Here is a 17,762-nt window from a genome sequence, read left to right on the forward strand (position 1 = left end):
AATCCAGCTTTTCTTGGTCAAGGAGAGGGCGCAGTTTTCCCACTCCTGTTCTCCTCATGTTGGCCAGCTTGTGCAGGGTTAAACCTGGTATTCAAGTCAATACATCAGGTAGTCTCCCTTTTGCTCCCTTTTTTGGCAGGCGATGCGATGATACACATTCTTTCCAAAGGATCTTCTGATCAATGTAAATTTCACGGTCACCATGGGGTATAACCTTTAAATTTAAAATATAAAAATTCTCATTTAATATGGGGGAAAAATCCGTTCATTAATGACCAAAAATAGGTATAAATAACATTTAACATGACAATACCATAAAATACAGCCATAATAATTCAAATGGTGTTGTTTTTCCTTAAAACTGCATCACATTTACTCATCCATTTACTTTAAAAATTAAACACTTTAAATGTACAACATAATAATAACAAATACCAAACATATTAATTCATGCCCTGGACAAACCAAACATGAAATAGTTTGCAAAATAAGCAGCAAATAGTTTAATTTGAATCAAATCGAAATCGAATCTAATCGAATGATGGGTGAATCGTTACAGCTCTAGCGTGCATGTGTATCTCATGAAGCTGCACATTTTGAGTAGTGAAAGGTCAAGGTCATCCTTCAAGGTCAACAGTCAAAAAATACAACCCAAGGGAAGTAATAAGCTTTAAAAGGGAGATAATTTCTAAACCTGCCAAATGATATATTGAAATTTTATTTCAAAGCAGCGCAATAGGGGGCATTTGGTTTCTGACAAACACATCTCTTGTTTGTAATGATATCTTAGATGAGTGTTAAAATGGTACAGAATTGTTGAAAAACATGGCTGTAAGGGGGCGGGCATTTTTCCTTATATGGCTATAGTAAAACCTTGTTGACGCACTAGAGGGGGAGGTGCATTTTTCCATATATGGCTATAGTAAAACCTTGTTAACACTATAGGCCATATTAATTGTTATATCTTCATGAAACTTAGTCAAAAGATTTTGACCAGTGAAATCTTGAATTAGTTCAAAAATGGTTCTCATAGTGCCTATACCACGTGACTTTTTAAGATCTGTGTTGGGAGAATAAAGCACGACCCAGTTAACATTTTTAATGATTTTTAATGATTTTTTTTTTAATATTTCACCATTTTTAGCCGGATTTTTTTCGAAAAAATCTCGGCTTATAGATTGATGTTGTCGGGCGGGCGGGGGGGGGGCGGGCGGGCGGGCGGGGTGGCGGCGTGCTCGAAAATGTTAAAGTTCTTATTTCATGGTATAACTTTGGTATGCTTGGACCTAGAGTCTTCAAACTTGACATGAAGGTTGGCCAGGATTAACAGATGACCACTGGTCATTTCAAGGTCATTCATTTGAAGGTCAAGGTCACTGTGACCTTCAATATAAAAAATGTTAAAGTTGTTATAACTTTGGTATGCTTGGACCTAGAGTCTTGAAACTTGACATGAAGGTTGGCCATAACTAGTTAGTAACCACTGGTCATTTCAAGGTCATTCATTTGAAGGTCAAGGTCACTGTGACCTTGAATGTAAAAATGTTAAAGTTCTTATTTCATGGTATAACTTTGGTATGCTTGGACCTAGAGTCTTCAAACTTGACATGAAGGTTGGCCAGGATTAACAGATGACCACTGGTCATTTCAAGGTCATTCATTTGAAGGTGAAGGTCACTGTGACCTTCAATATAAAAATGTTAAAGTTGTTATAACTTTGGTATGCTTGGACCTAGAGTCTTGAAACTTGACATGAAGGTTGGCCAGAACTAGTAAGTAACCACTGGACATTTCAAGGTCATTCATTTGAAGGTCAAGGTCACTGTGACCTTGAATGTAAAAATGTTAAAGTTGTTATAACTTTGGTATGCTTGGACCTAGAGTCTTGAAACTTGACATGAAGGTTGGCCGGAACTAGTAAGTAACCACTGGACATTTCAAGGTCATTCATTTGAAGGTCAAGGTCACTGTGACCTTGAATGTAAAAATGTTAAAGTTCTTATTTCATGTTATAACTTTGGTATGCTTGTACCTAGAGTCTTCAAACTTGAAATAAAGATTGGCCAGTACTAGAAGATGACCACTGGTCATTTCAATGTCATTCATTTGAAGGTCAAGGTCACTGTGACCTTAAATGTTAAAATGTTAAAATTGTTATAACTTTGGTATGCTTGGACATAGAGTCTTCAAACTTGACATGAAGGTTTGCAAGCACACTTAGATGACCACTGGTCATTTCACGGTCATTCATTCTAAGGTCAAGGTCACTGTGACCTTGAATGTAAAAATGTTAAAGTTCTTATAACTTTGGTAGGTAAAAATGTTAAAGTTCTTATTCCATGTTATAACTTTGGTATGCTTGTACCTAGAGTCTTCAAACTTGTTGTTCATGTATATGCATGCATTCAAAACATAACACAAGGTTTGCTCATGCCTTGAAAAGTACTTACATTTCATTTTGACCTTTGAACAATATTTCAGTAATTTAAGTATTGCATTGACAAAAACACGAAAGGTACTTTCCTGTCATTTAAATCAAAAATCCGGCTTCAATGCGGTCATCTCCGACCGCGGAACTCTTGTTAATGGAATAAAGTGGAGAGCCCGCTCAATCGTGAGAGTTTTCTGTAGGTATGATGATCTTTTTAAACAAATAAGTATTTTTTCAGTAAAGTGAAACTGCGCGTTTGTAATATGAAGTCCCCACACTGATCCGACATTTTTCTAACCGTTCAAACGTGCGGTTGCACTTTACTGAACAAAAACACATACCTAGAATTGCATTAAGGATCTGATGTGTCAAGGTAACTGTTTCTTAAAGTATACAAAATGTTTTCAACTAGTGTACTGATGGAGATATTTCACTCTGGGTGTAGGATCAACAGGGTTTTCAGGGCTTTACACACGGGCTGGAAAGACACCGTTAATAACTTAACCTTTTCAAATATCTCAAGTTATTCAAATACCTTCAGGGATTTTTTTGGTCCAATTGGGAAAAGTACCCGTACCGGTCAAATTGGGAAAAATTGAGTTGTGAAAACCTGAAAATTGGGAAAAATCGAGTCGTGAAACCCTCAAATTGGGAAATTGGAGTATTTGATTTTATGCTCCCAAATACTTTAAAATTGATTCTAAGTGTTTTCAAGCTGTCAATATTATATTTACCTAGGTTCAAACCATAGAGCTGCACAGGGAAACTAACAAAATGTTGCATTTAAAAAAAAAAAAAAACAATTTTTTTTTTTATTTTTTTTTTACATTGAATTGGGAATTTTTGGCCAGCAATTGGGAAATTTGTAGTTTTTTCGTACTTGGGAAAGTGCTGTTTACCGGAACTTTATTAAAAAGGAAAAAAATCGCTGACCTTTGAAAAATCTTTAGTGCATGAAAGACAGTTTTTCTCGCAGTTTGTGCTGATATCTTAAGATTAAAGAATAAATCCTTGAATAGGTCTGAAACGGTGCAAATTTCATGATGCATGCTGCATAACTGTTTACATGATTGCAGTAGAGATCAAATTTTGGGCCAAGAAAGCAGGCTTATTAAATAAAGTAATTCTGATGTATTTCACATTGCCATAAGCAGCATACAAAACTTTTATGCACTAGTTAAAACTCTTAAGAAAAATTGTTTTAAAGTTATTTGAAATTTAGCGACACTTACCATTGTGTTTTCTTCCATTAAAGTTTAATTGGTAAGCCCAAAAAGTCACGTGATCCCGCACCCTGGTACAGAAATTTGTGAATAGGTTCATGTAGCGGACTAGAGTCCTAGCTTGGAATTGCAGTTACTAATATTAATCATTTAAGTCTAAAACATTTCAAACATGTTTTTTCTGATTGTTCCATATTTCTTCATGTAGTATTATTAATTTTATATGCTTTCATTTTTGATTTTAGTTCTGCTTGATTTCAGTCCCAATGCCAGTATAGCGAGAGGATATCATGGCTGCGAGAGACGTGCAAAACTTTGAGACCAGCCGCATCAGTGCCCTCAGAGATGAGAGAGTCTATATACAGAAGAAAACATTCACAAAATGGGCAAATGCCTTTCTAGAAAAGGTTTGATGATATGTTCAGTGTATATTCTAGAAAACCAAAAGTAGGGGGAAATTTTCCCATCACTTTGAAAAATAAGGGATTCTGAAACAGGGGGGCAATTATCAAACACCATTTTTATACATCTTAGTTTAATGTATAATTGTTTTAACTCAAATATTATTACATACTGACAGGTCAGTGAAATAATGTTAAACAAATTAACTTTCCATGGTAATGCACTGATTTGACTAAATCAAATGCGCTGAAAGCACTGAAGTTGTTCAGTGACGGAACTCAATTTTCAAAATAAGGTTATAGCTTTTTGATCGCAAGTTTGAAATAAACACAACCCATTCAAATTTATAGAGTGTGTCTTAGCACAGATCTAGATGTGTGTGCCCTGTTTATCATCTTGTATATGTTTTAGAGATAACTTAGACGAAATAACAACAGCATGTCCGTTTTTAGACGTTCTGAAAGCATACAAAATATTACGAAAATGGTATAATGAGAACCAGTTAATATAAAATGAAATTTGCATTCACCATCATATTAAATGAACATTGTTGGAATATCAAATACCTGTTACACGAAGAATATAATTTCATGATGGAAATTCCCTTTACAAAACTTTTTGACACCCTATACCAATTCAAAATGTATAAATAAGACCTTATATGGCCTTAATATAACGCCAGCAGACACGAATGAATACATTAACATTTTCATAGGCTGATTCGAGAGAATTAAATTGTCTGAACTTTGGCAACATCACTGTGTCTGTGCACAGCGTAAAGGATGTAACACTGTTCAGTGAAAGGAATTCCGGACTACTCTCTGCATGTTCAAACGACAGACACAAATTGTGGCCCAGTTCCTGAACGCCTGAAAAGGCCCTAATTTGCCAGTTTGCTATATTTGCTATTTTGAATTCAATTTTATATCGAAAAGCATTGTGCTAAAATGTGCCATTTACAATATGCAATGAGATTTTTGAAAACCCGCGTCATGCTAAAATAGGTCTTATGCCATATGCATCTTGCAATCGGGTTAGGAGATACATAATCAGACCATTTTAAACATTGAATGATTTTATAGCGGACAGCTTTGCTGCTGAGCAGACTGCGCAATCTATGCCATGCTTCAAACGCTACCCAAAGCCAATCACATGTTTGCTAGTAAATGTTAGGATACTGTTGGGGGAAATATCTGTCAAATATGATATCCCACAAAAAATAAAAACAAGCATTTTGTATCTTATTAAATCAATGTTACTAGACCAGAACTGGATCTTTAATCACTTACATGATGCAAAGACGTTTGGATATGTTTTAATATATTGATGTGTGAAATAAGAGTTGGTATTGGGTTGTGCGGCTTTTGTGTCAATATTTGTTTGGGAAATTATTGCTCATGAATTCTAGAAGATTAAGGATGGTTTACTCACTGGGCAATTGGTAACACGTTTAATGAACGACAGTTATTTCAGACTTCTGGTCTCAATCATTTTATTTGTAGACGATGGCGATGTCCATAAACTGGACAGTTAATTGTCAGTAAGTGTCATAAAGATGACTTGATGGTGTGTCTTGGCCACACGTAATGTACTCATCATGGGACCCTTTGAAGTACACAAGACTTACATAAGGTTAGGTTGACCATCTTGGTTGTTGTGTTTATTGGTCATTATATTGTTCTAGAGTGCCATTTGCTGCTGTCTGCAAGTATTGTTACAACAGTTTGCCTAGCAGTAACAACTAGAACAGGATGTGAGCGTACCTAATTATTATGCCCCCCTTCGAAGAAGAGGGGGTATATTGTTTTGCACATGTCGGTCGGTCTGTTGGTCCGTCGGCCGGTCCGGCCACCAGATGGTTTCCAGATGATAACTCAAGAACGCTTAGGCCTAGGATCATGAAACTTCATAGGTACATTGATCATGACTGGCAGATGACCCCTATTGATTTTCAGGTCACTAGGTCAAAGGTCAAGGTCACAGTGACTCAAAATAGTAAAATGGTTTCCGGATGATAACTCAAGAACGCTTAGGCCTAGGATCATGAAACTTCATAGGTACATTGATCATGACTGGCAGATGACCCCTTTTGATTTTAGGTCACTAGGTCAAAGTTCAAGGTCACAGTGACTCGAAACAGTAAAATGGTTTCCGGATGATAACTCAAGAATGCTTACGCCTAGGATCATGAAACTTCATAGGTACATTGATAATGACTGGCAGATGACCCCTATTGATTTTCAAATCACTAGGTCAAAGGTCAAGGTCACAGTGACAAAAAACGTATTCACACATTGGCTGCCACTACAACTGACAGCCCATATGGGGGGCATGCATGTTTTACAAACAGCCCTTGTTTCAGTTGAGGCATGCAGACAAGCAAAGCAGGCAAATTCTCAATTCGCTTTAATGTCAAATACTTATCTGCAACTATACTTAACAAAATGTTCAGAGAAACTGAGTAAGCATTTTTAATCTACGGTTTAAAGTCTGTTGAAAATAACAGTTCTTTTCACAGAGTACACCATTAATTTCTAAAGCACAGTAAAGGCATCATCAATTGTGCTTCTTGCTTGGTATAGATGACAGTGTTAGATGGCCAAGACGAAGATACAGATGTCCTTCACCTTATCTGCCAGATGCATGACTTCCAGTGTTTGCTGCTTGTCACTTTACCCTTGTCAGCGTCTGTTGAGTTCACATCGTCAGCCCATGATATGCAATGTGTCCAGCTGTGTTTTACCCTGAATCTCAGTACAAATGTTGTAGTTAAATGTAGTCAACACCATTGAGTTGTCGTTCAATCAGGTATAAGAAATAGAATATCTATATAATTATTATGTTATGCATCTTTATCATACACATTGAAGACAGCAATCTACAGAGCAACCTTTTAATTTACTTCAATACTTAATAAATAATTTGTGTAAGTTATAGTTTGTTGTCGAATAACCCACGGATGGAAGTTTAGATGCATAGGGATCAAATCTCGAGTGCGAAGCAAGAGTGATTTGAAACCACACATCTAAACTTCCGGCTGTGGGTTATTCGACAACAAACTATAACTTACACAAATTATTTATTAAGTATTGAAGTAAATACTTAATAAATAATTTGTGTAAGTTATAGTTTGTTGTCGAATAACCCACGGATGGAAGTTTAGATGCATAGGGATCAAATCTCGAGTGCGAAGCAAGAGTGATTTGAAACCACACATCTAAACTTCCGGCTGTGGGTTATTCAACAATAAACTATAGTGTACACAAATTATTTGGATTCTAACACGGTTTTTACTAAAGATTTATACAATGTATCTTAATTTTCTTGTGTAGTTCCGCCCATAAAAATAACTTTCGGCTGTTCTGTTGATTTAGGAATTTGTTTTCACATGACTTTCATTCATGAAATACCAGATTATTACGCTGGTGGAAAATGTATTGGCATGTTTTGTTTAGTTAAAGCGTGTGCTTTCAGTGTATAAGCTCCGCTCATAATTATTGCTGAATAACCCATGGACGATTTTCTTCTTTGTTTATATGAAATATGGCACGTACCATGTTAGAATATTAAGTAGAGAATGGGAAAGTAAGAAAGTTTGGTTTATTAATGGTAGCGTTTGAATCTTAAACATATCTATATTTAAAACTGGATGCAGGATAAACACCACAATTTATTTCCTGAATTTTTTAAATTCCTCAAAGAAATTAAAACAATAAACATGTTTGGCATCCTATGTGGTGAGAAGTTTTGACTTTTTTCATTAATTCATCACATTTAGCTGACATGCCAGAGGCAAAATGACATACATTTTAGTAAAATGAACTTAATAGTTTAATGGTTCTTCAACTGTCACTTTTTGACATACTTTGCGTTGTGGAATGAATTGCAAATCATTGAAATTATTATATTACATGCATATATGTATGCCCTGAAACCATTGTGTGTTAATTTGTAAATACTTTTTAATAATGGAATGTACTTTTGGACATCAGACTATTTTCTCATAGTTTTTTCGAATTTTTAACAGCATTCAAATTGCAATTAAGTCTCAATCTAAGTGAAGCTCTTTCTGAAATGATGCTGGTCCACTGTCATTTTGCAATCTGGAAATGTTGTCAACATTTCAGAACTTTTTTTGAAACGTCAGAGTTGTTTAAAAACTCCTCCATGCCACAACTTATAAAGGTCCTCATGATTCCAAATGGGTTGTGATTGTATGTTTCCGTACATTTACATAAGATAAACATACTTTTTTAATTATATGAATTTATTAAATCTACAAAGTGAGTTGTGTTCCTTAATGGAATATCATATAGTGTCTTCATGAAGCATGAGCTAAGATTTCTTGTAAAGCAAGTAATTTTCTTAACAAGTCAGGCCGTGTATCATGCAAGCTGTTACCTGTGTGTCCCAACCTGCTACCAAGGAAGATGGTGTTTGCTGTTAAGGGTTGTAATGAACATGAACCAGAAAATTGTTTTAAAGCTCAATAATTACAAAGCATGCTAATTTTGAACTCTTATCAATACGTTAAACAGTCTTGGCAATAATTTTTTAGGCACTAGCCCGGTCAGGCTTCCAGCTTTGAAATTTCACTAGCCCAAATCAATTTTAACTAGCCCGAATTAAAGTTATAATTCTTTTACATTTGTAACTATGTTTGTATTTAAGAAACATAAAACAAATAAGATTAAACAAATAAACACTTGATTCAATTTTTATTCACAGTTTAATGTTTGACCAAAAATTTAACACAAGGTCTCCAGACATCTCCATTCCATCATGGACATTGTCTTAATCACCGACATCCAGGTCTGACAAGTTAGGTATGCTCTAAAAGGGAGCCTGAAAAAAAGGTATAACATGCAGGGCAATTGGGAAGAGGCCCTAGCCTTTCAAATTGGGAATTTCATGCGCAATAACTGCTCATTTGGGGAAGACCGTGTTTTTTAAAGTTTTTGAAACAGGGTCTTTTTCATTGTGCAGAAGTATTAAAAGACACATTGTGGTGCATTCTTAATCATATTAGAGCTCATTGCTTTTTATTTGGGAGATGCCCAAAATGTCTAATTAAAAACAATGACCTTGTTGTCAATTGGGAAGTAGCCGAATTTCGGCCTCTGTTATATAAGGGTGAAAAGCCCTGACATGATACAAATGTTCCACACAAATATCGGAATAAAGTAAATGCACTGTCAAACTGGCAATAATACCTGTGCATTAGAAGAAGAACAAGAAGGCAACTTTTCTGCCCCAACTTCTGAGTCTTCCTAATCTAAAACCACATTTGTTGCAGTAGTATCATTGCCTTAGCCTCACCTGGTTTGTGGCGGATTGTATCAGCATCTAAAATGCAATATGGTACACATTGGAATTTACTGTCAGGATTTGTTCATCGACATAAAAACTTAATCTGTTAAAACTATACTTGTAAGTTAATGCATGATATTTAATTGCATGTTTTTTTACATTATGTATGATATGCACTTACCAGCCAGTCAGCAATGCAGGCTCAAAATCAAATTCCTAAGTCGATGGTCGAGTGGATTACGTCCAAGACTGGTTTAAACATGTGTTACTATCTATTTTTTTAATAGCTGTTATCAAGATGTTTTTATTTTGCTTGAGAATATCTCTTCTTTCCTATAGTTTCATCCTTTCCTCTTTCCATGCACATTATTTTTGAATTTTAGAATCATTTCTCATAAAACTTAAGTATTTGTATTTCAATAATTATATGGCATATATTTCATTGTTAGGTTTAATAAAAAAAAATTATGTATTTTATTTTAGAAAATAATATTTTGGTAAAAATTAGGCTAAAACACAGTTGTGTTAGAACCAATAGTGGTGTAAGTAATCTCTTTGAAACAGTATATTGGTGTTTATTTGTCCCCTACCGGTTTCACCGGAGGGGACTTATGGTTTGCGCTCTGTCTGTCTGTCTATCACTCACACTTTTCTGGATCCTGCAATAACTTTAAAAGTTATTAATATTTTTTCTTGAAACTTGAAACATGGATTGATGGCAATATGGACATTATGCACGTCATTTCATTTTGTTCCTACGTCAAAAATTCTGGTTGCTATGGCAACAAATAGACTAGAAATACTGCTGAAAATGGTGGTTTTCTGGATCCTGCGATAACTTTATAAGTTTTAAATATTTTTTCATGAAACTTGAAACATGGATAGATGGCAATATGGACATTATGCACGTCATTTCATTTTGTTCCTACGTCAAAAATTCTGGTTGCTATGGCAACAAATAAAAAAAATAAAAATAAAAACTCACAATGGTGGGATTTCTGACAATGGTGGAGCCAGTAGGGGACTGTATTGCTTGGCAATAGTCTTGTTAGTTTATTATCCCCACGCTTTTTGAACAGCGTGGGGATTTTGTGGTTATCTCCGCCATCTGTCCGTCTGTCTGTCCGTCCGCCCTGGCCACTATCTCCTCCTACTTTCTTTTGCTATATTGAAGATAGCAACTTGATATTTGGCATGCATGTGTAACTCGTGGAGCTGCACATTTTGCGGGGTGATAGGTCAAGGTCAGGGTCATCCTTCAAGGTCAAAGGTAAAAAAAATATAATCCAAGGGAAGTAATAAGCTTTAAAGGGAGGTAATTAATGAACCTGCCAAATGATAAATCAAAGTGGCGCAGGAGGGGGCATTGTGTTTCTGACAAACACATCTTTTGTTTTATGTTATTTTAAATAAACTTCTTCATTTCTACACCGATTTACTTCCAATTGATACTGAACATCTACATGTATTATGACAATACGGTCAATCTCAACTATGCATGGCCCCATTACCAACCCTGGGGTGCCCCCTGGTTCAAACATGCTGCGTGGGTATACGCGTCGGCCTCTGCCGAGCCATTTCTAGTATTAAAAGATGTTTTTCTGAATACCTTTTTTCAATTATCACACATTTGTAGTATTTAAGCATCAAAGTGATGATTGATTAGATTGAAAGGAAATATTGGAAAAAAGCAATGTCTTATCTGTTAATCACTTGCTTTCATTGTAGTGGAAAGACATGGAATTGTAAGTTAAATGTTGCTTGTATGATAAAATTGTGTCCAATCAGTATATAAAGGCTCTTCTGTGGCTGAATATTCAGTAAAAGATGGTACATAAATATCTTTCAACAATGTGATGTCAAGGATTATCATTTGAAGATTTCCCCTACTTGCTTGTCATTTTATGAAAGCAATACATGACTGTACACATTGTTATAACTTGGAAGTCCCATCCTTAGAATCAATGAGGTGTTCTTGTGCAGGGCAAATACCCACTTGCCTGGACAGGATCACTGTCATTGAAATTGATTTCTATTGCAAGCTGATGAGAACATGACAATTTTATGCCACTGGTGGGAAACAACTATGGGAAATAACAAGTTTAACTGTATTAGTAAGAAATATGACATTACTTTTTTGTGTCCTTGGAAAGATCGGCAAAATCTCTGAGCTTATAAAAACATATAGAGGTGAATGATTTAAAATCTTATATTTTCACTGAGATAGAATTTTGTTTCACCAATCAATTTCTGATCTCTATTGCATAGAAAAGAACACAATACAATTATCATAGAATGATTTTAAGAGCTTGTTGTCATTCCATTATTTCATATACTCAATAAACCCTTCATCCTACTTTTAACAAATATAAGTGTTTTAACACAAAAGTATAATTCTAATTTCTCAAACTCAGAATAAGATATCAAGGTTACATTTTACAATGTTGTTTCAGATTTCAAGCCGGTGATTTATGAAAGCAGTCATGTATTTCAACACCAGCTAATTAAAATAATATACTAGTAACTGATTCCTGTAAAAAAAATCTAAACCAAAGGTTTCAGTCTTTTGTGTTCTTATTTCATATATACCTACAACCTTCATAAACTGAACATTTAGAATACAATTCAGTTTTATCAGATTAGAAAACAAACTTATTCAACCATCAAAGACCCGAGTAAACTGAAGTGTGCATCTTAACAAAAACATTAATGTTATTTTGAAAATCGAAGTTTTAGACCCCAAAACTTGTGACACAGCATACAAACAGTACCTGATTATCATGATGACAACACAGCAATGTTGCAATGAAAGGTCAGGACACCTGATCACACCTCGGGAAATTTAGATGAGACAGTTTTTACTGTAATTGATAATTTATTGTATAAATCATAATCAATGCTGGATAATGGTGAATGTTAAAAGCAGTTGAACATTGATTGTAATTTGTGTTATGAAGGTTGTTATAAATTGTATTGCCTGCGACAGATCCAGCCAGCCTGGTGTAATTCAAATGTATTCAGTGATGATGATTTGAAATTCTGTCACCTTCATGAGACACCATTTATCAAAATAAGCACAGAGGTAAAACCTAACTAAACTTAAATGTCATGTCATTTTTTAATTCACATTGGAATGTCACATTAATTTATGACTGTCACTTTTATTGTGAGTGCAGTCTTAATCTGTGCAGAGCCGAGGCAGTTTGGTATCCTGGGTATGTGTCTCCTGTTTCCACTTGGTATCTCTGTAGTTACAGTGATAGTCACTTACATGTAGGGATATCAGCTGGGGACGTGTACCCTTAGGCGTAACTCTACTAGTTACTTTTATCAGGTAAATAGCAAATGCTTATCAAATGTTTTCTTATCTTCCATGTTCTACCAAAAATAGAACAGAGCCAACAGTGGTTTGTTTCATCTCACCATCTGGTTGTCAAGTGTAATTTACATTGTACCCCATGTGTCTTACAATCAGTGCCGAGGCAGTTTGGTTGGTCGATGCAGTTTGGTTGGTTGCTAGGTAGAGATTCTATAATGTTATCCCTTTATGACAGCTACGCTGATGATGACATAGACTTTCTGGAATATCAATGAAATCTTTCACATATCAAAATCAAAAAGTAACAACATGAAATTGAGTCAATCAGTTTCATTGAATCCATGTCTTTAAAAGGATATCATAGTTTTGTAGCAAGTATTTGTTGTACTGATATAATGACAAATGAAATATGTAGACATTAAAAAATCCTCTATTTTAATATTGAAGTTTTTAAAAATAATTGAACCTTTTGATTTATTGTAGAGAGGGGAAGTAGTTTGATAGGATATGGGTTAGGCAACTCTCATTTCTCTTTAGCCATGGACAGATTGTGGTGTTTGATTGGTTGCTAATTGTGTAAATATTACACTTGTGTTGTTATCATTGTAAATTATCCAGCAAGATATACAGAAGAAAGACATCAAACTTTGGTGAGTGGTGAACAGGCCTTAACAGTTAATGGTGTTTTCACAGTGCACAACTTAAGAAAGAACTGTGTTGATTGTTGCCAGGTTCCTCTGAAGTAAACCAAAAGTGTGTGTCTATTGCAATGTTTATGAGGTCCTTTGTACCAGAGGCTGCATTATGAGGACTCAAAGTGTGTCTCATTACTCCTGAAATTCTTAGCTGTTTATTTGTTATGCCCCCCTTCGAAGAAGAGGTGGTATATTGTTTTGCACATGTCGGTCGGTCCGTCGGTCGGTCCGTCCACCAGATAGTTTCCGGATGATAACTCAAGAACGCTAAGGCCTAGGATCATGAAACTTCATAGGTACATTGATCATGACTGGCAGATGACACCTATTGATTTTCAGGTCACTAGGTAAAAGGTCAAGGTCACAGTGACTCGAAATAGTAAAATGGTTTCCGGATGATAACTCAAAAATGCTTAGGCCTAGGATCATGAAACTTCATAGGTACATTGATCATGACTGGCAGATGACCCCTATTGATTTTCAGGTCACTAGGTCAAAGGTCAAGGTCACAGTGACTCGAAACAGTAAAATGGTTTCCGAAAGATAACTCAAGAATGCTTACGCCTAGGATCATGAAACTTCATAGGTACATTGATTATGACTGGCAGATGACCTCTATTGATTTTCAGGTCACTAGGTCAAAGGTCAAGGTCGCAGTCACTTGAAACAGTAAAATGGTTTCCGGATGATAACTCGAGAATGCTTACGCCTAGGATCATGAAACTTCATAGGTACAGTGATAATGACTGGCAGATGACCCCTATTGATTTTCAGGTCACTAGGTCAAAGGTCAAGGTCACAGTGACTCGAAATAGTTAAAATGGTTTCCTGATGATTACTCAAGAATGCTTACGCCTAGGATCATGAAACTTCATAGGTACATTGATCTCCCCCCTTAGCCCTCACTTTTTATTGCATTTTTCGAATTTTAGGAGTTTTCATTTTTTAGCTCATCTATTTTTTGAAAAAAAATTATGAGCTATTGTCATCACCTTGGCGTCGGCGTTGGCGTCCGGTTAAGTTTTGCGTTTAGGTCCACTTTTCTCAGAAAGTATCAATGCTATTGCATTCAAACTTGGTACACTTACTTACTATCATGAGAGGACTGGGCAGGCAAAGTTAGATAACTCTGGCGTTCAATTTGACAGAATTATGTGCCCTTTTTATACTTAGAAAATTGAAAATTTTGGTTAAGTTTTGTGTTTAGGTCCACTTTTCTCAGAAAGTATCAATGCTATTGCATTGAAACTTGGTACACTTACTTACTATCATGAGGGGACTGGGCAGGCAAAGTTAGATAACTCTGGCGTGCATTTTTACAGAATTATGTGCCCTTTTTATACCTAGAAAATTGAAAATTTTGGTTAAGTTTTGTGTTTAGGTCCATTTTATTCCGTAAGTATCAAAGCTATTGCTTTCATACTTGCAACACTTACTAACTATCATAAGGGGACTGTGCAGGCAAAGTAATGTAACTCTGACTGGCATTTTGACAGAATTATGGGCCCTTTTTATACTTAGAAAATTGAAAATTTGGTTAAGTTTTGTTTTTAGGTCCACTTTATTCCTACAGTATCAAAGCTATTGCTTTCATACTTGCACCACTTATTAACTATCATAAGGGGACTGTGCAGGCAAAGTTATGTAACTCTGACTGGCATTTGGACGGAATTATGGGCCCTTTATACTTAGAAAATTGAAAATTTGGTTAAGTTTTGTGTTTTGGTCAACTTTACCCCTAAAGTATCATAGATATTGCTTTCATACTTGGAACACTCGCAAACTATCATAAGGGTACAGTAAAAGGACAAGTTGCATAACTCTGGTTGTCATTTTTACGGAATTATGGCCCCTTTTTGACTTAGTAACTTTGAATATATGGTTAAATTTTGTGTTTCGATCCACTTTACTTCTTAACTATCAAGGATATTGCTTTCAAACTTCAAATACTTTCATGCTATCATGAGGTTACTGTACCTGGCAAGTTGAATTGTACCTTGACCTTTGAATGACCTTGACTCTCAAGGTAAAATTATTAAATTTTGCTAAAATTGCCATAACTTCTTTATTTATGATTAGATTTGATTGATACTTTGACAAAACTACTCTTACCTGACATACCACAATAGACTCCACCCAAACCCCCCCCCCCCCACCCCGGAATCCCCCTCCTATTTTTTTTTTTTTTTTTTTTTTTAAGATCATCTCACAAATGACCACCACACCCTCACACTATACCCCCCCCCCCCACCCCACCCCCCCCCCCAAATTATTTTTTTTTGAAACGGTTAAAAAACACAAATATTTATTTTTATTATTTTATGTTTGAAATACCGTCATCCTTCATACCCAAGAATTCCACCCCCCCCCCTCCCCCCACCAGAACTCCCCCCCCCCCCCCCTAATTTTTTTTTTTTTTTTTTTTTTAAGATCATCTCACAAATGACCACCACACCCTCACACTATACCCCCCCCCCCCCCCCCCCCCAAATTTCATTTTTTTTAAAACGGTTAAAAAACACAAATATTTATTTTTATTATTTAATGTTTGAAATACCGTCCAACCATCGCACCCAAGAATCCCCCCCACCCCCCCACCCCCATGTTTTTTTGTTGTTTTTTTTTCCCTTTTTTTTTTTGCATTTTTGGAAAATTATGTAATAAATGTCCACAACCCCACACTATACACCCTTCTTCACTCCACCCCTCCCTCCTTTTAAAAAGAAAATAGATGAGCGGTCTGCACCCGCAAGGCGGTGCTCTTGTTTAAGTTTGAAACTGAATTATACGCACGGGCGTACTGCCGTATGCTTAGGTACGCCCATGCACATTATACCAATATCTAAAAAGGAGTGTGTTTCATCATGATTGTGTTTAGAAAACTACTTTTTTGTCGCTAACAGTCTGTCTTACTATTTATGATTGAATGAGAAGCCACATTATATTTTTGCTAAATATGCATTTGCAATTTGCATGCTTTTAGGCTTACTTTGTGCCAACAATCCTTCTACATTGTCAGCATTTTCAATATTTAAAGTGTATTTATAGTGAGAGTTTACAAATACTACTAATGATAACTCTTCTTCTTTCAGTCTTATTGTATTTCCTAACCTTTGAGATTACAATTGAGTATCTAATATCTTTTAAGTGTGTGAATGTGTATGCTTTGTTGGGCTCGGAACATTTATGTGTGAAGTGTTCAGGCCAAGTTGTAGTTGAAGAAATTTAAGGCTTGTTTGTAAAAGGATACTAGAATGTTTATACAGAGAAGACAGAATCCTTGGAAACTTTTGTGAAGGCCTGGGTCCATGCTTCTAAGGAAAAGCTTTAATTGTACTTTAAAAAATGTAATGAAAGATATATTCTAGGTTTTACTCATATGTTTTGAATGTGACATCTGGAAACGCATGTTTCATTACTGTACTTCAATAACATTATTTACAAGACTGAAAATGAATCAACCTCAGAGTATAGTTCTAATTGAATGATCATAAAGCATCATCCTAATGTATTAATGCATGTACATTTTGCAAAACTGATGGTCTGTCTTACCTAAAAGTTTTACACTTAAAAGTAAAAAAAAATCATTCTAAAAAAAATACAAAAGTTTGAAGATGAATACTGATAAGCATAATTTGATTTGAATTTGAGCCTTTAAAATAACATTTAAAATCCACTGTACAATTACCATGCATAGCAGTATTTATCTGGCATGTTTTTGGACTACTATTATGTACACCTTTGAATATTATATACAAAGTGAAGAATGCCAGCTATTTCACTGCAGGCTTGTTATCATTCCAAATTATCAGACAGCTTAGCAGTTGTATTTTATGAACCATGAATGGTGTGTTTGAAAACTTGCTTAAAATGGGTCACCTTTTGTAAATAGTTAAAGCATCAGTTGTTGATTGTGTAGCGATTATTTCAGTCTATTGGCTCGCTTGTCACATAGTTTATACTCCAGGATTTAGGTGGCCCATGTTCTTATCTAAAGTTCTTTGCATAAACTTAGAACTAAACATTATTATGCTAATTAGTGTTTTATAAAAATAAGTACCTGTAAGATTAATTTAATGTTCTGGTTAATATGAACATATCCAGAACCATGAAACGAATTGAGGGGACTTATATTTTTTTAACAACTACAGAAATGTCATAAAAGCAAAAACTTGTAAAATAATGAAAACAATAAATAAAGAAAATCAAAGGCATATTAAAGTTTTGCCTTTGCTGTATCTAATAATCCTTGACATTTGGAATCAACGATGTTCTGTGCTTGCAGCTAAGCTCTTAACATAGTAAATTCCTTTAAATAGAGTATTTAGCATTGTTACCGCAAAAGAATTAGCTGCTTCAGAAAGTCCACCCTATATCAAGTG

General features: G+C 35.3%; 1 protein-coding gene across 9 annotated transcripts in view; it reads left to right on the forward strand.

Annotated features, from left to right (window-relative positions):
* The window catches only part of LOC127870809 (spectrin beta chain-like), a 238,232-nt gene that overhangs the window by 10,871 nt on the left and 209,599 nt on the right, over positions 1–17,762 (forward strand). For all 9 annotated transcript variants that reach the window (XM_052413328.1, XM_052413321.1, XM_052413325.1 and 6 more), the window contains exon 2: positions 3,916–4,061. In XM_052413328.1, coding sequence (XP_052269288.1) covers positions 3,945–4,061 — 117 coding nt within the window. In that variant the 5' untranslated portion in view covers positions 3,916–3,944. The remainder of the gene's footprint in view (positions 1–3,915; positions 4,062–17,762) is intronic.

This window comes from Dreissena polymorpha, chromosome 3 (assembly GCF_020536995.1).
Source record: "Dreissena polymorpha isolate Duluth1 chromosome 3, UMN_Dpol_1.0, whole genome shotgun sequence".
Lineage (NCBI taxonomy): Eukaryota > Metazoa > Mollusca > Bivalvia > Myida > Dreissenidae > Dreissena > Dreissena polymorpha.